This window comes from Cynara cardunculus (genome assembly GCF_001531365.2).
Source record: "Cynara cardunculus var. scolymus isolate 2C chromosome LG 13, CcrdV1, whole genome shotgun sequence".
Lineage (NCBI taxonomy): Eukaryota > Viridiplantae > Streptophyta > Magnoliopsida > Asterales > Asteraceae > Cynara > Cynara cardunculus.
In genome coordinates, this window is record NC_037540.1 from 21,874,577 (window position 1) to 21,897,541 (window position 22,965).

General features: G+C 36.3%; 1 protein-coding gene across 3 annotated transcripts; it reads right to left on the bottom strand.

Annotated features, from left to right (window-relative positions):
- Positions 1-2,441: 2,441 nt before the first annotated feature.
- Positions 2,442-13,386, bottom strand: LOC112525246. 3 transcript variants are annotated; one of them, XM_025135284.1, is made up of 6 exons: positions 13,243-13,386; positions 9,893-10,846; positions 9,529-9,646; positions 9,093-9,429; positions 3,106-3,207; positions 2,442-2,822 (listed from the first exon to the last, which is right to left on the bottom strand). In XM_025135284.1, exon 2 carries the CDS (start codon positions 10,760-10,762, stop codon positions 9,920-9,922), a length of 843 nt encoding a protein of 280 aa, XP_024991052.1. In that variant the 5' UTR covers positions 10,763-10,846; positions 13,243-13,386; the 3' UTR covers positions 2,442-2,822; positions 3,106-3,207; positions 9,093-9,429; positions 9,529-9,646; positions 9,893-9,919. The 3 variants fall into 3 exon arrangements, with proteins under 3 accessions (XP_024991052.1, XP_024991054.1, XP_024991053.1); XM_025135286.1 differs by lacking the exon at positions 3,106-3,207 and having other exon boundaries at positions 9,529-10,846; XM_025135285.1 differs by lacking the exon at positions 13,243-13,386 and having other exon boundaries at positions 9,529-12,425.
- Positions 13,387-22,965: the final 9,579 nt, after the last annotated feature.

Genomic DNA, 22,965 nt, shown 5'->3' on the forward strand with positions numbered 1-22,965 from the left:
GGGGGGGGGGGGGGGGGTAGATGAATGCAAACTTGTCCTCCACCCCAAGAGGTGGAACTGTTGTTTCTATGAAGATTCCTGGCTTGTACGGAAGTGAGAGTTAAAAGGAAGAAGAATGAAGACTAGTAAATAGAAAGCAAGAAAACGAATAAGAAGCAGCAAAAAGCATAGAGAAGTTAAGTAAAAGCACACATCACTTCCTACCCTGTCTGCCAACCCTCAATCTGTCTATGCTTGCTATCGTCCCTAAACCTGGTTTGCTATCTTAGCCCAACGTCTCCAAAAACTCCTGTTAATAGCCTTGATATGAGTTGTGTATTCCATCGAAACTGCCCTACAGAACCGTGTCCTAGTGTCTTTAGCCCTATGAATAGCCTCAATATGAGCATCTTTCCAACTTATATTACCATGAACAAATTATTTGTGGTTTTGGGAGAAGGATGGTCCAAGAGTTCCCGGAGATTTTCATGTTTCATTGGCTTCTTCCTTGATGCAAAGGTGAGGTGAAAATCTGAGGCCATATCATATAAAGATATTATGTTCCTCCCTTCTCTCTTTGGTTTTTCTTTTTGCTGCTCAAAAACTGAATCATTGAGATTTTAGTTAAGCCCATGACCTCTTGACCTGTTAAAGAAAATTGGCATAAGAAGGTGATGGATTTAAGGTTATGTACCTAAATAAGATATCTCACCTATGAAACATGAAGTACCAACTCCTTGAAGGAGTTATTCAGTGTTGATGTATTGGGAAATTTTGCAGGGCTATTTAACCAAATGACATCATTGAGACAAAACAAAGGTAGGTGGTCATTGAGTTTATGAAAAATTACAAGCTCATTTCACTAAATAACCTTTGGATTGTAGAATGTAGAGGGATGGATTTGTAGTCAAAGGATAACTGCATATTTAGAGTAAACTGGATAAGTTATACTTGTGTTTATTTTGGCATTGCAAGTGTTGAAAACTAATAAATTACCTTGCAAATACAAATTACATAAAATTGTAACATATCGTATTAAAACGAACAACAACATTACCTATTTGTCACAGCCCTTTTATGTTAATCAGTTTTATGTGTATGGTTTTGTAAAGGGACAAGAATATATTGGTTTATATTTTGATTGATTTATTGCATCAGTATTAACAAACATAGTAATCCTATCATTTTGATGCAAAAGATAAATATGCAAAATTGTTGTATGATTTTTCTTACATTATTGGGCTCATTTCTCCATCAATTTTCAGACCAAAACAATTTGTTAAGCAAAATGTAAATCATATAGTGATGAACAATTAAGCCATTGATATTCTATGTTTAATTATATAAACTCAAGAAAATTAGTACCAAAGGTGCTTTACTAAGTGGGTTTTTGGTTGCAGAATGGAATTTGGTGAAATTGCAATCTATCATAGGAATTTAACTTTGATGGAATTTGACCACGTGTTTTTGGTTGGGTAGTCGGCTGGTGGGGGCGAGTTGTGGGTAGGGATGGGTGGGATGACAACAATGGCATGGTGGTCAGTGTGGGGTGGGGGAGTGACAGTAGTATTAGGGTCGTGGTGGGGGCAGGTTAGAGTGGATGCAAGAGGATGAAATTCAATTTTTTTACTTATGTCAAGAAATAATGAATTTATTAACTTTTGAATTTTATTCATTTCAATTGTGAAATGAAAGAAATTGGAATTTGATCAAAGGAGTTGATCTTTACAATTTTCTTGAAATCCTTTAAAAAACATGAAGTAAAACAAATATTTGTTCCAATTTTAATATGAAGGCGTTTTCAATGCATATACACAAATCATTGAATATTGGGTTTAACTAAAGTCAAAATCAAACTTTCTTTCTACATTAAGATTATCAAACGATCACTGTTTAGGGGCCGTTTTCCATCCTTGACCACGGGAAATTTGTACATTCTCACCCATATATATATGCACACATATATGTGTGTGTATGTGTGTGAGAGAGAGAGAGAGAGAGAGAGTGAGAATTCGCTACAAATTTCCCAATATATACTAATAAGAGGAAACAGGTTGCTGGTAACCTACCTCTCTGTCCAACTGGGTGACCTTTTTTCCCCAAAGTGTTGAACCTAACCAAGTATATTACGGAAAGTGCACGTAATAAGAATTTGCTAATACACTCTACCCATTAAAGAAGAGGAAAGTGAAAAATTATGAAATGTACTCGTAAAGCATTTACAACAATTCCCAAATCCACTGGTTTATAGAAGCTCATAATACAAATAGCTTTTTGGGATTGTTTATTAGAGTTTATCACTTCATTCAACTTATTTTTCTACACACATTACTTCTTTCCCACAAATTTTAAATGGGGTTTCGTTTATTTTTGCTTCTGCTACCCATACATCATACAGCCTCAATCCGTGTTCGACTTTCAGAAGGAAATGTGTACGTATTTTGGATGTTTAAGACGATTGTGCTCATAAAAAGGTACATTTAAGGCTTAAAATGCTACATGAAGAGAATATAGTAATAAACGCTCCTGCTCCATACATACATGTGAGAAACAAGATCGAGCAAGGCTTCTACCCCACCTCTTGCCTTTTGGCTTTATGCAGAGGTTTCAATGCATCATTTAATCCATCATGTTTCAACATTCCTGCAAGGAACAAACACGTTTACTGCTATCATTCATTCTTTTATTCATTGCATCTTATAAAACCAAAAGTTTAACATATTTCCTAGCACATCTTCACAACTTGGCCCTTCGGTCTCTTTTGCCTCTTTTCTTCGTCATATTCCTCCTCCCCTGTTCCTCTGAATCGTCCATCTCTCGCTCTCCAAATCTCCGTTCAACGTCTGCACATTCTCACCCAAAAAATATGAATCAGCTCCAAATTGACCCCACAATTGACCCCAATAGACTAGTAAATAAACAGTGCTTAACACGAATCATGCCACAATCTAGTTGATTACATCGGTAAATCTCCAATTAAGCAAATGCAATTCTACACAAAAAGATAGCTTTCCGATTGGAAATAAATGATGAAAACGGTAGGCTAAGTACATCAATGGATGATGCAATTGCAATTGGGCGCTTGAATAATGGCAAGATTTCGTAACCATAGCGTTTGGCACTTACATAGACTCTACATCCGTCTTATCATAAGGTTGTGGATGATATCCTCTTTGAAACCAACATCATATGTCGCATATTGAATAGGTTGAAGATGAATCCATAAAGCTGTGCAGTATAAATTTCGGTTCAAAATAAATAAACAAATCAATCAGTATATGACTAGAAGAATAATTCTTGATTAACTACTTATTCCAACATATATGCAAAAAAACACGGGATAATTTTTATTGGTATACAACTACAATCCCAAAAAGAACATGTTGGAATAATTGATTTTATGTTTTGTTTAGTTCTGCTTTTCCTGAAAGCGGAGTGATGCATGAGGGCATGAAATTCTCTCTTCTTAGCTTGCATAAATCCTTCCTAGCCTGTCTATGAAAAAAGTGTCGATGATAGGAAGGTTTTCCAGTAAAAATAAACGTGGGGTGAATCTTCCATTTATCATATCTATGGGCCTGTTTTAAGACAAAACCAGCTAGCTGATACTAATGACAACTGCCTTTTGGCTTCTGCTAGATTAGCATATAAGATTTAACTATCACATAAAGTAGCAAAACACTATAAATAGTCATCTCAAACACAAAATAAACAATATATATAAAGATATGCATCATCAAGAGAGAACAAATATTCATACTTTTATAGAAAAACATCATACCAAACAAGAATAGGAAGATTATACATTCTCCAAAACTTGTAGCGATTTAGAGCAAGAAAAACAACCAAATTATGGAATCATACAGCCAAGAAAAAGAAATACTTTTTGCGGAATTGCACAACCAAGAGACTAAATTACTTTTACTTTTGATGCAATCTCAAACACAGAGAAGCAATATCATACACACAAATTTCAAATTGATGGTATGTTGGGTCTACATTAGCCCGAAGATATTGAAAGTTTTATAAAGTCAGTTTCATGTATTGTATTGTAATATTCATTGTATTTGGGCATTGGGCTTACTTGTATAGGCACCTATAAATAGGTGTCTTGGACTTTTAGAATCATTATTGTGAGAGTTAAAAGAGAGTCGTTTAGTGTGTGGAATTGCTTTGTAAACTTTCTGTTTCCAATAATAATAAACAGGCCTGTGTTCTTCAATAATTCTTGATTTGCTGTTCAATCTGGAATTTTCAATTGGTATCAGAGCAGAATCAAATCAAATTTTATTCGATACGATCATATTTTGCAGCAAATTCAAGTTTTGAATATGTTTTCCCAATGGAAGAGTGCTCGTGTTTGAACAGTTTCCATGATCGTCATTCTTGAGCTTATTTGGTCAAATTTATTATGATTTTGAATGTTTTAATCCAATTCGAGCTTAAAGATTTACCTATTTGTGTTTTCGAGCATGTTATGATCATGAATTTGGGCTTAACTTGAAGAAATTTTGGATTTTTGATGATTTTTAGTCGAACTGTTTGAGTTGAACTGTCAGATTCATGAACATCTCTCGATGAATATTCATCAAGAACATCGCCCAATAAAGATATGATGGCTGTTATGAGATATATTTGGTAAGATATCGCCCATTAAAGATGTTGGTGACTTGGCTAATCTGATACTGTTTTGAGCGCTTTTTGGGTCTTAGGCAATGTTTTGATGAATTGAGCGATATTTGAGGATACCGCCCAAGAAGTGAGCGATATTGTTTTAAACCGCCTAAGACATGAACGATATTTGAAGAACATCGCTCAAGTGATGAACGATATTTGAGTGTATCGCCCAAGTGCTGAGCGATATTTGTGTTATGCTTTGAAGTTTAAAAATCGGCCAAGTATCAAGCAATATCCTTGATGGGCGATATCCTTGATGGACGACATTCTCATATCAAGCCGTTTGTCTATGTTACTCAAGCATCATGCAGGTTATGTGTTGAACAATATTCTTACACTAAGTGATATTCGAGTATACCGCTCAAGCCTCAAGCAATGTTTATGTTGAGCGATATTCTGAAAGTTGAGTATATCGGCCGCAATATACACTGTTCATTGAAGAAACCGCCTAAGGGGGAGCTTGAAGTATTCTTTGAAGATGAGCAACACCTAAAGTTTTCCAAAGAAAGTAGGGAAGATTATCTAAAGGCTTCAGAAGATGCTTCCTTTATAAAACTTTAAAGGGGGGATAGATTAGCCCCAAGATATGGAAAGTTTTATAAAGTCAGTGCTTTGTATTATAATACTCTTTATATTGTAATAGGGCTTTGGGTTTGAGCTTACATGTTGTAAGTGGCACCTATAAATTAGGTGTCTTTGGGTTTTAGATTCATGATTATTGAGAGTTCTATGAGAGTCGATTAAGAGAGATTGCTTTGTAATTTCAGTTTTCTACCAACAATAAATGACCAATTGATAATCCTAGATTAATCAAACAATCAATATAACATCGAGAATGCAAGAATTCATTAATGGCATAATGTAAAATGTAGAGAGAGAATCTTCAAAGCTTAAAGTTGATATTTCTTCAAAGGTTACAAAGTTACAAGAGTTCTATCAAAGTTCTATCCAAGATCTACTAAAACTAAAACAAGCTACCTATTTTTACCCAAACGGTATTTACAACATGAGGCTTGAATACAACATAAAATAGAACTTAAATTCTCCCCCTTTAGATTCAAACTCAGCATCTTGTATATCTTGTTCTTCTCAATCCAAGATGTGCTTCCAATCTTCTCACCGCATTTCTATACTAGCTTTTAATCAAACATTTGTAAAGCCTTGACCAGCAGATATCTTTCTTTCATATTAAGCTTTCCAAACCCAGTAGCTTTATCATCATTCAACCTTCTAGAATCCAACCGTCTTTTGATCACTTTAATTGTACCATCACAGCACTTTGACAGTTCAGCAAATCTCAAAAATCATTTGCACCTTCTAGATTCTTATACACCACTCCAAATTCAGGATCTTCAAGAATCATATACAGAGGATGACCATTAGCATCTCCAAGCTCTTGATTTAAGTCTTCAAATTTTTCAAGGATATGTTGATAACTTTCTGAGCCACCTTACACTTACAAGATTGAGGAGAATTCTAGATCTGCCAACTGCAAATGCATTTCCGGGCAAAGATTCCTTTGATGACTTTGCAACTGAAAAGGAGTTGTGCGCAAATATACAAACGGTTGGGTTACTCCGGTTTACTAGACAATCCATCGCAGTTCAAACAGAAATTTCTTCCATCCATCTGGCACATCGTATATTCTATCTTGAACCAATGCCTTACTTCAAAGACTGCAGGAGTCGACACTTGCAGCATTGCATTCCTAAGATTTTTTCATGGCATCATGTTCAACAAACATTACGACTACACTGTCATCATATGGAACGAAAATTGCTGAATTAGTCCATGCCAAGAAATTTGCTTCAAGATCGAGAAAATTTATTCCATTTCAAAGATTTTTGCAAATCATCATCGGGTCAATTATGCGGTCCAACAAAGAAATACCTTCAAGGATCAACAGACCTCTTGGACCGGACTATAAGATGCAATTCCTGAAGGCTCATGTTGAAGTAGACAATGTGGACTCAATCATGTCCATTCTTGAAGAGCTTCTAGTATATGCTGATCAGAGTGCTCAATGTGTGCTAGAATATAGGAGAGTCATAGCTCCTACAGTCCAGCCAGAGTCGGAAGAACTTTCCCCGAAAGCAATCCAAAGTTTAGCCGAGAGCAGTGAAGGTCGGTCTAGCTGAGAATGTTCAGGTACATGGGATATCTGAACAAGGTGTGTGGAGGGATATTGTGAATGAGCGGGGAATGGCTGGGGGAGACTCTGATCAAGCAATGATTAAGCAAGAAGCTTCAAACGATGAATCTACTTCTGAAGACTCTGATTCTGAAAATAGTGTTGATGCTGAACAAGAGTCCGATTCAATGATGATGATGACAACATGGTTGATGTTGAGCTTATACCGAGTCACATTGGTTTACATCTAGAGATAGACTTTGACTTAGACAACTTTGTACCTGATTTTGATTTCGATGCTGAAATTCAAAACACTATTGGTGATATAAGGAATTTTGAGGAAGATATAGTTGAAAATACTGAGAGGTTGTGTGGCAGTGAAGTACAAGAACATAGGGAGCATGTGACAGGGGTACAAAATAATCAGATCCCTCTCCAAACTTTTAGGAGAAGACGGGTAGCCACATCTGCTATTAGTTCTCGTGTATGGAGTTCTAGTATTGAAGAAGCCATAGTGCACCCAACTATGCAATTGCACATCCTCCCATGCCACTCAGACATCTCTCAACAGATGTCTGTTTCAACTTCTCACAGGGAATTTGCACAAAATCTATTCAGTCCTCACTCAGAGGATTTGAATATTGAAACTAGTAGACATCTGCCCCAGTCTAAGACTTCATTTGTATGCACTTCGAGTCTTGAGCCCTCAACATCCTTTTCTATACAATTTTTTGGAGCATTTGTTGCTCAACCTGCAGTTTTTAGTGAATTAGCCGAAATGACCAGAGTAGAGTCACTAAGTGACATTCTACAAGGAAAGGTCGGAAGTCCTATCAACGTTAACAATATTCCAGTGTTGAACGTAGGCACAATGATGTATTCAACTGTAGTTACATGGTAACCTAAGTGGTCCATGTGTTACTTTACCAGACTTGGTGTCAATAGAATACTTGGACGAAGCCCTAAAGGATGTTCAAAATTCATTCATGAAGGAAATAAGGGGAATCAAATCGTTGCTAAAGGGAAAGCAGAAGGTCGTTGAAGAAGATCCAATTTTGCCACCACACCACCACCTCAACCTTTTCAAGAAATGGAATTATCAGTGGATGAGCTTAAATCGATGTTATATGCTAAGTTACTTTCACAAACTATCATGGACTCATCGGATGCGGATATGCTTGCAATGTTACGACGTTCAGTGGAAGAATCCCAACCTGTCAGTGCCTCAAAGTTTCATTCTTTCCAAAACAATGTTGTTTCTAGCCTATCAAAGCTTGACTCAACCATTGCCTCTTCCACCCAGATAATTCAAGAATCCTTAATCGAATTATTTGAAAGAGTATCCATCTTGGAGACTTCTTGCAAAGCTCAGGCCACTTCTCTCAAAAGAAGACATGATGATCAGGATGATCCCGATCACCATGAAGGAGAGAACAAGAGACAGAGAGTGGTTGAGTCCTATGAATTTATGGGAGCTTGAAGTATTCTTCAAAAAACGAGCAACACTAAAGTTTTCCAAAGAAAGCATGAGGAGATGATTTGAAGGCTTCAGAAGATGTTTCCTTTATAAAAATTTAGGGGGAGATTGTTGGGTCTAGATTAGCCCCAAGAAATTGAAAGTTTTATAAAGTCGGTGATTTGTATTGTAATATTCTTTATCTTGTAATTGGGCTTTGGGGTTTGTACTTGCAATGTAATTGGCACCTATAAATAGCTGTCTTGGGTCTTAGATTTCATGTTTTTCATATGAGAGTCGTCTAAGAGTGATTTGCTTTGTAAGCTGTTTTCTGTTTTCAATAATAAACAGGCCTGTGTTCTTCAATAATTCTTCTTGATTTGCTATTGAATCTGGGATCTTTATGGTACCAACAGGGGCAAACACCAAAAACCACAAAAGTTTCTAGTTTAACTTCCTCCATTAGAAAAAAAATTTCAAATACCTGGTGTGTTCACAAAAAAAAAAAACAAGCAGAACAAACCAGTAGTGAAATGGAAGAATTCAAACAGACCAGTATCCTACTATATTAACATCTTACTCAAGAGACCTACACTCTACACTATACTATGCAGAAAAAGCAAATTGAATTCAGGAATTTCAGCAACACAATTGCTGCTAAATAACACAGATAGGCGTGAGTCAGAAGACAAGAACAATCAAATCCTCATGTAGTTGCTCACTACCGTGAACAAGTAAAACAAGGCAGAGAAAGAAGTAAAACATGATGGGAAGGAACCAAGATCCATCAACAAACACCATAACACAATCAAGAAACTCCACAATCAAGATTCAAAGGTTTAGATATACCTGCAGATCCCGTTGATAGGAGAGACGAGAGACAGAATGATACCGCTTGTTCTAAATAGCCATGTGTAACAGCAGGGGAAATTCTGGAGTACGGCATGTTCTGAATCATATGGCTTTAACCTAGAAATTGAGCAATTTAGAGGATCTTGGAATGATTCAGATGATTTTAGAAGTTCAAAAAGCAACTCTGATGTCTGATCTATTCAGATGTTCATCCAGAGCCAAACATACAGCCCCTTAGCCGATACAAGTAATATTTCATTCAATAGGCTTTCCAATGATCTTTCTCAAAATCTTTTTCTCAAGCAGCCAAACCTGTGGAGAGAAGGAAAGACACCTGGGAAAGACATGATCATCATGCTCATGCAACAAGCATTCACTTCTAATTTCAAAGGAAAATGATACATAGAAAGATCGTCGTAAAAAAACACTTTACCCTGTAACGCAGGGGAAGGCAATGCAGGAAAATTTCTATTCCAAATCAAATATGATGACTGATGAGTAAGGGGTGTGCAGTTCTTTCTTCCCAGAGAAAATACAATAAGTAAAAATCCCTGAAGGAAAAAAGGTTCTAGTGATTACTTGTATAATACTATAGGAGCATACTAATGAACCAGCAAACTCAACCAATTAAAGAATTATATATTAGAAATCTGAAGATCTAAATGATCATGTATTCCTTCCTAGATATGATACATGTGAGGTGGTCATCTTGCAATGACGCTTCGACCTCGACACCAGGTAGAGGGGGACTACCCACTAAGTTTAGGCACATCAATAAGGAGAGAAAAGAAACTTACAAGGATTCCCTGGTAACGGCCAATCAATCAATCAATCAATTTTCCATTGATTTCACGCATCAACAATCTAGAGTTACCAACAACACGTTTGCTTTCTTTGATGATATAACTACATAGCTCATGCTTAGGTGCTGGACATAGGCTCTTTAACTCAATTAAGGGATCTCTAACCACGTAATTACTGTAAATCTCCCTTGCAGGCTGAACGTGATCCCACCAAAAATCTGATAATGCTATCTTTAAGACCTTCCAATACTCTACATCCCTGTCTATCCTAATTAAACTGCTCCCTTTGGGAGTCCACACATAAAAATCCATCCAATCTCGATCCAAGATTTCCATCAATCCTTGGGCTTGTGGAATGAAATTGTACGGAACTTGAGACCATGGATAACCCTTTCTCATATCACCCTTATAAAATGGGCATTTTATTTCTAGCACTCCTCGGTACGGCAAACCGTAAATAATCTTGTCAACTACCCCATCAGGAGAAGCTGCAAACCAATTGTCTGCGGGATTCAATTTACCACTAACCTGGAATTCAGGTAATATAACAGAATTTCCAGTTATCAGCTTATATCTTTCAAGTGCCTCCTCTTCTTTGATGTTATTCCAACAAGTTGCCAGGTTTCCGGTGAAAGGTTCAACAGCACCAATCTTCTCTAGCCAGAGCTGAACTCTTCGGCCAGGCCAAAAGCCAATAGCCTGTGCAAAAGTGCTTGCTGTCAGCTTATACTTTCTTTGTTCTTGCCAGTTTTTGAACCAGTGTCTAAGAACGACTGATTCAACAATAGGACCACTTAAGGTACATAAAAATCTGGTAGTGCAACAAGTACAACAACCAATGCGATATTGACTTGTCGATAGCATGATAGCTCAATGTACACCATTTACATGCACTATCCATGAGTTTATGCATTTATTGTTGACACTTGTGTCATACTTGGGGTTGCCCTGAAACCAAAAATAAATGAACAAAAAAATTTATTATAATAAATGTCAAAAAAAGTGACGAGTGAAGCAATATGCAAAGATAAATGAAACTAAAATCCCCACAAAAAAGAGTCAATGATCAATCAAATGAGTGTAGTCACAAACAAATCATGTCCTCAAGTGAATAGTAGCTTACAAAGGCATGCTATGCCATTCATTTAACCTATTATCAATTGCACGGCACTGACATTATCATGCCGGAGATATGATGTATAGCTGATACACTGGCTATTGCAAGAAGAGTATGCATACATAAAGTCCATTCACTTGTAAACTAGACTCGATTATCCTGAACATGGACCAAGCTTGTGCTTCTTTAAATTTTTTTGTATTTTCAGGGTCAAATGAAATCAAGCAACCTCATAATGGGAGAAAACAATCAACATTACACTGTTTGCCTGTTTCTAATGTATGTGGGCGAAATAAATAAGACTTCCGCAGGCAGACAGACCGAAAAAAGAAAAAGCTTATGATTATAATTTTAGAACCCTGTACATCTCAAATTTAGAACAGAGCTAATGAAACTCCAAAATATCTAAATATTTAAAAGATTATAATATAGAACAGTTATCAAGATTTTCATTTGGACTAAAATAATATTTGTATTAAAGTCTTGTTAGGAAGTGACATCTAATATATTATTGCATTGGCTTGAGATAAGAATAATGCTTTATCGGAACTAAATAGTATTTTAACTATGGACCTTGGACCTTCAGGTGAAACATTTAGTCGAACACCTAGGATATGCAACTTTGATTCAGCCTGAATTAAAACAGCAAACAATAAAGGTACAGACATTTGCCATGTTCATGTATTGTTCAGTTAAGTCAAGGAAATGAAAACCAAATCGCAATCAATGGCTGATGGAACAGAAGTAAGGCATGGGAGAAAAAAGAATATTAATTTGGCCAGCTTTTTATCAACATACGGGCGAATATCAAGCATCAATACTGAAAGAAAATTATTTTCAACTTTAGACAAGATAAAAATATATAGTGATGTAATGCCCTAAGCCCAAAGCAACAGACTAGCCCAATAACTTCATATTCAACTTAAAACCATGGTGGAAGTTGTTGGTAACCCACCACTTTGAGCTTATGAGGAGCACAGTCAGCTCAAAAATCTACTTCTGTATCTACTTGGGATGGGTTGTTACAATTGACACACGGCCATCTCTAGCTAAAAAGGAGGTGTTTGACAGGGCCGGTCCTGAGATTTTGGATGCCCATGGCGGAAAGTCAAAAAAATGCCCCTTATATGTGTAAATAAAAATCAAAATAAACTATTTGAATAGGTTTGGAACCTAGTTAATCTAGGGGGCTCATCCCCACGCCGATTTATTTTAAATATAACAAAAATGATGCAACGGGGGGACATAAACCAAAACCCCGTGTAACAAAATATAAAATAAATCACCATTTGTGGTTCGTGTTGTAAAATTGCCAAGAAAGTTGAACGATTAAGCAACCTGGACAAATTGATAAAGGAGAAGAAAACATAAGCATCAATCTTAAGCCTTTGTCCTATGCTAACCCGCTTCAAAACAGCTCCTAAAAAAGCTTCTAAACACCCCTAAAAATGCAAAATTTAAGGCTTGAGCAAATGGAAAGGAATGGAAATTCTATTCACATTTTGAAGTCTTTAAAGGATACAAATAGTGAACAGGAAATCAGGAATTTGGGCCACCAACCTAGCAAGAAATGGTTGTTTTTTTTATGGAAGGAAGAAGAGGTTTATGGTCTATTAGTCTTATACTCTTATAGACATCTTTACTTCTTCAGGCCAACCACCCATTCACCCAACAATTAACAAATGGTAGCAGAAGCTTTGACTGTTTGACACGCATCAATGTCTGCAAACTGAAGTGAGTAACCAGACTCATTTCATGGATTTTACTTAGAAATTGCAAAACGAAACAGCCCCAGAAACAGTCCCAAGTCCCATTGTAATGTTTTACAGAAAACCTAAGTAGGCATTAGGCAATTAGGCATACATGATACATACAGTATTACATCTTCAAACTTTTAAAGCTTAAAAGAAAACCTAAGTATGGAGTAATGGAGGTAGCTTCATCTAGATTATAAATTAATAAAACAAGAATTATAAACATAAAATAAGTAAAGTAAATAACCCTAACCTAAGTCATCAATAAGTAAAGTAAATAACCCTAACCCTAACCAACAAAGCAAGTCACCACTCACCAATTTCACAGAATCACATCTAAGCTAGTTTCATAACTTCATTATTAGGTTTCCAATCAAACAAAATTATAAACTTAAAAAATACAATAAGTAAAATAATAACCCTAAGTAACTAAGTTAAAGACTTAAAGGTTAAAAGTTAAATGAATCCCTAACCTCAACACAAGTCAGTGGTCACATTTACAATAAGAGAGGGGCAGAGGGCGACGGGGGACGGGGCGAGTGGCGAAGGGCGGAGCCGCGGAGGCCGGAGAGCGAGAGTGGGAGCCGGAGGCAGTCAGGCAGAGAGCGATAGCGACTGGCGACGAGAGAGGCAGCCGCAGACGGCAGACGGCTGTCGATACTCGAGAGAGGCAGAGCGAGAGCGAGAGTGAGAGCGAGAGCGATTTCGATTTCTATTGAGAGTGAACGACAGTCAGCGAAGCGAGAGTCGAGATCGGACGATGATGGTTGATGGACATGGACCGGTAAGTGGTAACGGACTAAGGTCTAAGGGCTAACAGTAATATTTTTAGGCCAAATAAAAACTGAACCTATATTAGAGGTGGCCAAAAATGGGTCCCGGGCCGGGCCATAACCGGTTACGGCCGGTCTCGATCAAGACAAAAACGTTCCATAACCGGTTCCGGTTCCGGTCTCGGTTCCGGTGAAATCCTCCATAACCGGTCAAGCTTACCGGTAACCGGTTAAGCCGTTCGGTCCCGGTTCCGGTCCCATAAATGGTTACGGCCGGTCCTTTGCAAAAAAAATATTATTTTTTTTCAAATTTTTGGTAATTAATAAATTTTTATATATATATAACAAAACATATTTTTAAACGTATTTATTTTTAATACGTTATAAATACGTTTAAAAATATGTTTTGTTATATATGTATACGTTTAATTTTATAAATACGTTTAAAAATATGTTTTGTTATATATATATATATATATATGTATATATACGTTTAATTTTATAAATATGTTTTGTTATATATATATATATATATATATATATACACACGTTGACTTTTGTTGACCGGGCCGGGCCGGGCCTGTCCTATAACCGGTTACATAACCGGTTTCGGTCTTAACCGGTTTCGGTCTTAACCGGTCTCGGTCCTAAAAAACGTTAAAATCCATAACCGGTTCACAACCGGCGGTCCACAACCGGCGGTCCACAACCGGCGGTCCACAACCGGCGGTCCACAACCGGCGGTCCACAACCGGCGGTCCACAACCGGCGGTCCATACCGGTCCCGGGCCGGTTCCGGTCCCTCTCCGGTCCCGGTTCCGGTCCTCCGGCGGTTACGGGCTGGGCCGGGCCCATTTGGCCATCTCTAACCTATATACACATACATTGGGCTTTAGGATTTTTGATGCCCTTGGACTTTATGTTGCCTGGGCCGTCGCCCCTTGGGCCTATGGCCAGGGCCGGCCCTGGTGTTTGAATGCCCTCTGCAAAATGCTAAAGAGAAATGATCTGGCAAGTGTATGTATATTTTTATACTTTAAGCAAAGTTTATTTGATTTTTGGTTTGCCTGGGTCCAAGCCAGAGAGACCTATCCTGTATGCATAATAGATTCATTACACCCAACAGCAATCATAATGCCAAGATATTGAACAACTTGTTTTTCAAAATCTCATGGCAATTTGCATCTTTAACATAAAAGAGATTGAGATGAGGTCATAAATTGCTGCTTTTAAACCCTTTTGCCAATAAATATATTACATAGCAAAATGCACTTCTTTCATCGATCAAAATTGCAACATATTTAGCTGACATCAATCAATAACAGATGACAACAGCACATAACAACAATCATAAAAACACGTAAAAACAATCGAGATAGCAACAAAAGATAACAACAATCGAAATAGAGGCAAAATATAGCAACAATCGAGACTAAATAAGCAAAAATCGAAACCAAACAAGAAGGCGTACCTGATAACAAGGGACTAGACCGAGGAATGGCGAGGAAGGAAGACAGTAGCTGATAGCTAATTAAGAGACGACAGTCGTGATAAAAAAAGAAGAGAGGTGTGAGAAAAAGAGATGAGAAGCCAGAATTGAAAACCTACGTATTCTGTCTTGTACGATACATGTGTTCATGAACCTTTTTGAGTAAATTACATTTTTAGTCCTTATGATTTGTTGAAATCCCTGGATTTCATCCCTACAGTTTTATTACAAATTCCTCTAAGAGTGTAAACGATGTGAGACAACTCGCGAGCTACTCGAGATCGAATCAGTCAAAGCCCGGTCAACACTCGACTCAAATAGGCTCAGCTCAAACTTGAGTTCGACTCAACATATTAACGAGTCGAGTCAAGCTACACAATACTCGACTCGGAAAGCTCATGAGATACTCGAATATTTTATATATAATTAGTTTTAAAATATAATCAGTTTTTATGAGAAAATTTCTAAAATATAAATAATAAAAATGTCTTATGTTTTAGATATTTAAACAAAATTATGCATTTTTTAATTATAAAAAATTAATCAATTTTTTTTATTAAAATCACAATTAAAAAAACAAAGAAAAACTATAAAAAAAAGTTAGTGAAATTGTCCCATATTGAAAGAAAGATAGTAAAGGAAGGGAGAAAAAATGTTATAAAAAGATAGGGACATGAATGAAATTTCTAATTTTGCTTTTTTGATTATGAAGTTTGAAATTGGTACCTTTAGTTTTATAAAAACTAATATAACACATTTAAGTTTTAAAATTTATAAGTGAAAGACCCGGAAATTTCATAAATTTCAATGGGTGAGCTTGGTTTGAGTTTGATTCGAGTTAAGTTCAAGACTTCAAGCTTGATTTGAGTTGCAGTTCGAACTTGTTTCGAGCTTGATTTGAGCTCCAGTTCGAGCTCAATTCGAGCTTAGTTCAAGCTTGATTTGAGTTTGAGTTCGAGCTTGAGAAATAGTTATCGAGTTCGAGTCGAGCTTTCATATTTACTACTCGCGAGTTTTCGAGTCGAGCTCGAGTTTGGAAATTGGGTTTCAAGTTCGAGTCGAGTATAGTAACATTCAAGCTCAACTTGCATCATTTACACCCTTAAATTTCTCTATATTGTTTGCAATTATATATAGATTTGGTCCTTGTGCATAACGACACTTAAGTGAGCCTTGTTACAATTGAGGGGACTTTAATATAAAAAAAATTGTTTTTTATTAAATAATTATTATTGTACAAGTATATAAAAAAAATTGTTTGAAAATAAAAACCACCCCGTTATCATCGCCCGATCTTCCTCCCACTGCCCACCACTCCTTCTTTATGCCTACTTCTAGCACCTCTTATTTTTTGGCACCCACCCGCCTCCTTCCATCGCAGCCACATCTCAATTCATTCCCCCTCTAGCAGTTGTATTACATCGTTATGTATCCATCTATTACATAATGGTTTGTTCAAGTTGTATTACACGCCTCCACTCCTCCTAAATGTGTACTTAAACTGTGAGGCTCTACATTATCGTTTGATTTGTTTTCAACTTTTCATAATGCATCGTCTGGTAAAAATTTGAGATAATTTGGAACCATAACCACACAATGACGTTGAGATTATGTGTGGTGGTGGTTTTTTTGTTAAATATTTGCTTTAAATTGTTTAGGCATATGGATATCGATGTGTGTTGAGAGTAAGTAGCCATTGATTGTTGACATTTCTTTTTGTAGATGTGGATGTGATACTATGATAAGGTTGAGCTACAACAATGGTTTATGCAGGATCTCAATAACACATAATGTAAATGCACCAAGAATACACACAAACACGGAGAATAGAGCTATTTAAAGAGAAAAAGAGGGGTACCAATGGTGGGAACAAATATGAACCGAAGATGTTTCAAAACAGAAATCAAATGTGAATACAAAAAAATTGAATGGTGTTATGCATAGCAGAAATTGAACGTGAATACGAACAAATTGAATGGTGTTATTCATAGCATAAATCGAATAGAGAGTAAAAACACATAACCAAAAGTATTGGAGATATTTTGAGGAGATGGAGAGCAGCTTCGATTCCTAAAGAAAGTGGAGAGCAGCTTCGAGATGGACAACAGTGTGAGAGGGAGGTCGTGAGACAAAGGGCAATCTTGAAAAATTAGGGCTCTGGACGGTTTAGTGAGGCCAAACATAAAAAATCACTCAAGAGGTTAATAGAAGCATTAAGAGGTTGAGTTTTTAACCAAACAAGATATATATCTTCGATTCAAGAGTTGTCTCCTAATGAAACTAATAAGAGGCAAATAAACAGTCACTCAATACATAAAACTCACTTTTAAAAAGAAGATAAAACCGGTCCCTCGTTAAGAATCAAGTCCACACCATCTCAACTCTTTTCACAAAACATGAAGCGGTCCATGGGGTTCATGAACACCCATTAGGTTTGCTCAATTGCTCTAAGCACTGACCGACCAAGTAAGTAAAGCCCATCCATACTTACTAGGTCAGTATCTCAAATAGTTCAAATGTTGGTAATCAACATCATCTTTTATCCGGTAAGTGTTACTTACATGATAAATGATGGTAATCACTTAAATTCCATTTAGTTTGCAGGATTGGATTTGATTTTGTAAAGATTTGGAATTCAATTACATTCTAATTCCATGTTTGGTTTGAAGAATTTATTGAATTTGAAACCCATGATTTCACTGAAATCTCATGGGAATGGTGGGTATTTCAAGGGATTTCATATGATTTGTATGTAACAATCTTTTAAAACTTGTTATAAAATTTTTGTTTTCTAATAATCAATTAACAAAAAAATAATTTAATTAATTTCATAATTATTTATAATTTTTTTATAAACTATTTATAATTTTTTATAAATTATTTATAAATAATGGAATTTAATTTCATTTAAAATCCTGCAAAACAAACATACTAAAAGTTCTAAATTCTTACTAAATCCAAATCCCTCAAAACATTTGATCAATATAATTATAACTAATTTTATTAATTAATTATAAAATATGAAATTCAATTCCATTTCAGATCCTACAAACTAAACACAATAAAGATTTCAAATCCTTCCACGAAATCCAAATCTTTCAAACCATTCCATCAAATCAAACTTCCTCTTAATAAACAACCCCTTGGAAAGTTTTGTTATACATTCATAAGAAATAAAGTAATATATATGTGGCCACGGAGGTTCAAATGCGGTGACTCGGGCTATCTGCAAAACAAGTAGTCGCCCTGGGATTAGTCGGCTCGTATAACAGGTTGGATATCCAGGTTAATAAAAAAAAACTCTTTTACTCGTAAAACGCCCCAAAACACACATTGCATGTAACACATATTTCATACAAAAGAAATACATGATATTATCCCATTCAGGTCCCTTAGTACAAGAATCTAACATGACCAAATACAAGGTCCAAAAATTCAAATACATTTCTTGTACTAATCAATCAAAACTGTACATCACTACATATCTTCAAGCAGAAATGCATATAGGAAAATATCATATTTTCCCTTTTTCCTTACAGTCCGAACCTCCTGCAATACATAGTTAAAATCACAAAACGAGGGTTAGACCGAAAGGTCTAGTGAGATACCCTATTTATGTTATTGTAGGGTGAAAATCACCAAAATCTTTATGGAAAACAACATTTCATATATATAACAAATATATGAACAARTAGRAACATACTACCAGATCMTTTCCACTTTTCAAACAAAGCATTCAGCTATTCAAATCTCATACCTCTGAACCAATCAGGTTTCATATAATGCCACTTTTAAACATTTTCTAATCAAACAAGGTTTATATAAAGTTTCAGGCCAAACCTGATGTTTTCTCCTCAATAACGTCCAGACTATGATTTCCAATAAGAACCTTGATCCTAAATCTTTAAATCACAAAGAAATAAAGATTCCAAACCATGGTAGTCTTAAGGGATATAATAGAAAGAGTTATATCATACAACACACATACAAATGCCACCCTTATATCAAATGTACAACTCTCATTGATATGCCACCCTTATCCCATGGTACACCTCTCCTTGATATGCCACCTTTATTTCCTCATCAAAACTTTTCATAAAACAATTCCAAATAGACCGCAACCAATGGAATTATTATTAATCCAAAATCATTTATATCAAACCTTCATTTTATGATAAAATAACAATTTTTATCAATCAGGCACATTGCATAAAACAAATCCGGTCAACCTAGGCTTGGTCGGACTTCATCTCCGGTCAAGTCTTAGCCGGTTTACCAAATCCGGACAACTCATCGCCCAAGCGTTGTCCAATTTAACACTTGGAATAATTCCAACAACTTTGTCCGGATAAAGAGTCCGGATAATACATCGCCCAAAGCTCAACCGATTTAAAATAATCCGGTCACCATATGGTCGTATTCATACTTAGTTCAAAAAGATAACCAATCTTAATCCGCTTGACACATAACCCGTTTAAGGTTAAACCGTTCAACACCTGAGCGATTTAAGACTTAATCGCCCAACACTTGACCGATTTAACACTTAGAATAAATTTCAACCACTTTGTCCGGATAAAAGTCCGGACAATACATCCCCCAAGCTTGATCGATTTACAAATAATCCGGACATGCTTTGTCCGATTTAAACTTAATCCGGTCAGCCTTTGTCCGGATAAAATCCTTGAACAAATAACTGATTTCTTTCCAATAATAAATAACATTCCAATAAAATCAGTATCAATTTTATGTAAAAAGGTTTAGAAATCACTCACCGTAACCAGGCTTCTGAAACCAAACACTTGAAATCAGGCACTTGCAATCCGGTCAACTCTTTCTCCTTAAATCGCTCAAATTTTTAAAAAGGCAAGAAGAAGAGGAATGGAGGCTAAGCCCTCCTTTTATATCCTTCTAAAAATGGAAGGTCGGCTAAACAGCCCCCCTCCCATGCTAACTTATCACATGCACATGCATCCATCCACACACCATGCATTCGCAACATACATGTGTGTAAAATCACATATATATACATATGCATTTATATATATATATATATATATATATCTAATTAATGTACAATTCCACATACCAGCCTGATCAAACGTATCAATTTATCATGCTATCACGTAATCATTTAATCAGATAATCACATATTAATTACCTTGGGTGATAACCAGGATCCAGTTATCACATTATCCACCCCTTAAAAGAATTTCGTCCCGGAATTCCTTTAATCAAAAAGCCAAGGGTATTCTGATCTCATCTTTGACTCCAATTCCCACGTTGCTTCTGGTCCTTTGTGAAACTTCCACTGAACCTTTACTAGACTTATTTCTTTGTTTCTCAACACCCTGATCTTTTGATCAATTACAGCTTCCGGTGTTTTCACAAAGTTCAGCTTTCTGTCTAATTTAATATCTGGCATCGGTATGGCTAGACTCGGATCGGCCAAACATTTTTGCAGATTCGACACATGAAAAGTGTTGTGAATCTGACTCAGCTTTTCTGGCAGCTCTAACTGATATGCTACTGGCCTGATTCGCTTACATATTCTGAACGGCCCTACATACCTTGGACTGAGCTTCCTTTCTTTCCAAAACTGATGACATTCTTCCATGGCGAAACTTTTAACATCACAAAATCACCTATACCAAACTCAATAGGCTTTCGACGATTATCAACATAACTTTTCTGACGATCTTGTGATGTTTTGATTCTTTCGCGGATCTGTTCGATCTTTTCAGAAGTTTCTTGGACAATTTCAGGACCCGTCAACTATTTTTCACCAACCTCATTCCAACACAAGGGCGTTCGGCATTTACGTCCATACAACACTTCATATGGTGCCGCTTGAATGCTGGAATGGTAACTATTGTTATATGCAAACTCTATCAATGGTAAGTGATCTTCCCATGATCCCCCGAAGTCAATAATACAACTTCTTAACATATCTTTAAGAGTATAGATAGTTCTTTCACTCTACCCATCAGTCTGCGGATGATAAGTTGTACTCAATCGGATTTCAGACCCTAAAGCTTTCTGTAACCTTTCCCAGAACTTTGAAACTATCTCTATCAGAGATAATAGACAAGGGAACACCGTGTCTGGTAACAATTTCTTTAATGTAAATATGTGCTAGCTGTAACAACCCTCATAATCCCATATACAAATAATTCACATCATCATACTTAATAATACTAAAAACAGTATTATTACAAAACATGGACTAACAAAAATGTATCTTTAATACATATATGAATAAACTAATATCATCATTTATACTTTTCCTTTGCCTTTATCTTGCAAAGTACGCTGACCTGCGAAACAGGTTAGTCCAACAACTGAGCGTTAGACCAAAAGGTCTAGTGAGTGTATAAATCTTATATAAACAATATACATTCCAAACAATCAGTTCAGAATCAAACCTGTTCTGAAACATAAACATATTTATGTTTCTCACTCGCGGTTACACCGCCATTTCATCTCTCTCGCGGTTACACCGCCATTTCATCTCTCTCGCGGTTACACCGCGATTACATTTCTCTCGCGGTTACACCGCGATTACATCTCTCTCGCGGTTACACCGCGATTACACCGCCATTTCATCTCTCTCGCGGTTACACCGCCATTACATCTCTCTCGCGGTTACACCGCCATTTCATCTCTCTCGCGGTTACACCGTAATTACATCTCTCTCGCGGTTACACAGCCATTACATCTCAAAAATATTTCAAAAATTTTCTATCTCTTTATCCGGACTTGAAGTCCGGTCAACCTTAACACTTGAAATTAAATTAACATCTTTGTCCGGATTACTAATCCGGACAATACTTCACTTATAACGTTAACCGGTTTAAATTAAACCGGACAATACATGATTCAACCTTTGACCGGTTTAAAACAATTCGGTCAATACACCACCCAATCTTTTGAACGGTTTACACGATATCCGGTCACCTCTTGGCCGGTTTAGATGATATCCGGTCACCTCTTGGCCGGTTTAGGAAAAACTTCGGACAAGACATGAGCGGTTTATTTATCCAGATATTAATCTGGATAACACTTGGACGGTTTAAACAAGAACTCTCATAAAATGTAACAAAATTCATAATAACCAGTTCCAAATGCTTATCAAACTGTTTGTAAGCAATTCATATCCAAAGCTCTTTAATACACTCACCTTTAGAAATTGAGAATCAAAGCCTTTGAAATCCTCTTCTTCCTGTGCAATCCTTCTGATTCTTCAGAGAATAACTTTCTAAATATAGTAATAGTGTACCTTCTCTTCTCAAACAAAATCTATATATACCACTTCAAAATGGTGGGCGGCTCTCTAGCCGACCTCCCCTTTCTTATTTAAAATAAAAGAAAACTTTAAATTACCACTTATATATATATATATATTACACATATACATACATAACCGTATATATATACATATATACATATATATAACAACCAGAATATTACAATATTCCCTCCTTAAAAAAAATTTCGTCCCGGAATTTCACTTAAGCGAAAAGGTAGGGATATTTCATCCGTATTTCCGATTCTGATTCCCAAGTGGCATCTGGTCCTTTATGATAACGCCACTGAACCTTTACTAATCCAATCTCTTTGTTTCGTAATTTCTTCACCTTATAGTCAGTAATCTGTTCAGGGGTTTCTTCAAAGCATAATCTCTCATCTATCTTAATCTCAGGTAATCGTACTGCCACAACTGGACTTATTAGGCACTTCTTTAAATTTGACACATGAAATGTGTCATGAATTCCACTTAATTCCAAAGGAAGTTCTAACTTATAGGCCACTTCCCCAACTCTTTCAATAATAAGGAATGGTCCAACATATCTTGGACTTAACTTCCCTCTTTTTCCAAAACGTATCACTCCTTTCCAAGGTGATACTTTCAACATTACTTTATCACCTATTTGAAA

Excerpts from the sequence above, each read along its gene's own strand:
- LOC112525246 (XM_025135284.1), bottom strand. The coding sequence starts at position 10,762 with ATGCTATCGACAAGTCAATATCGCATTGGTTGTTGTACTTGTTGCACT.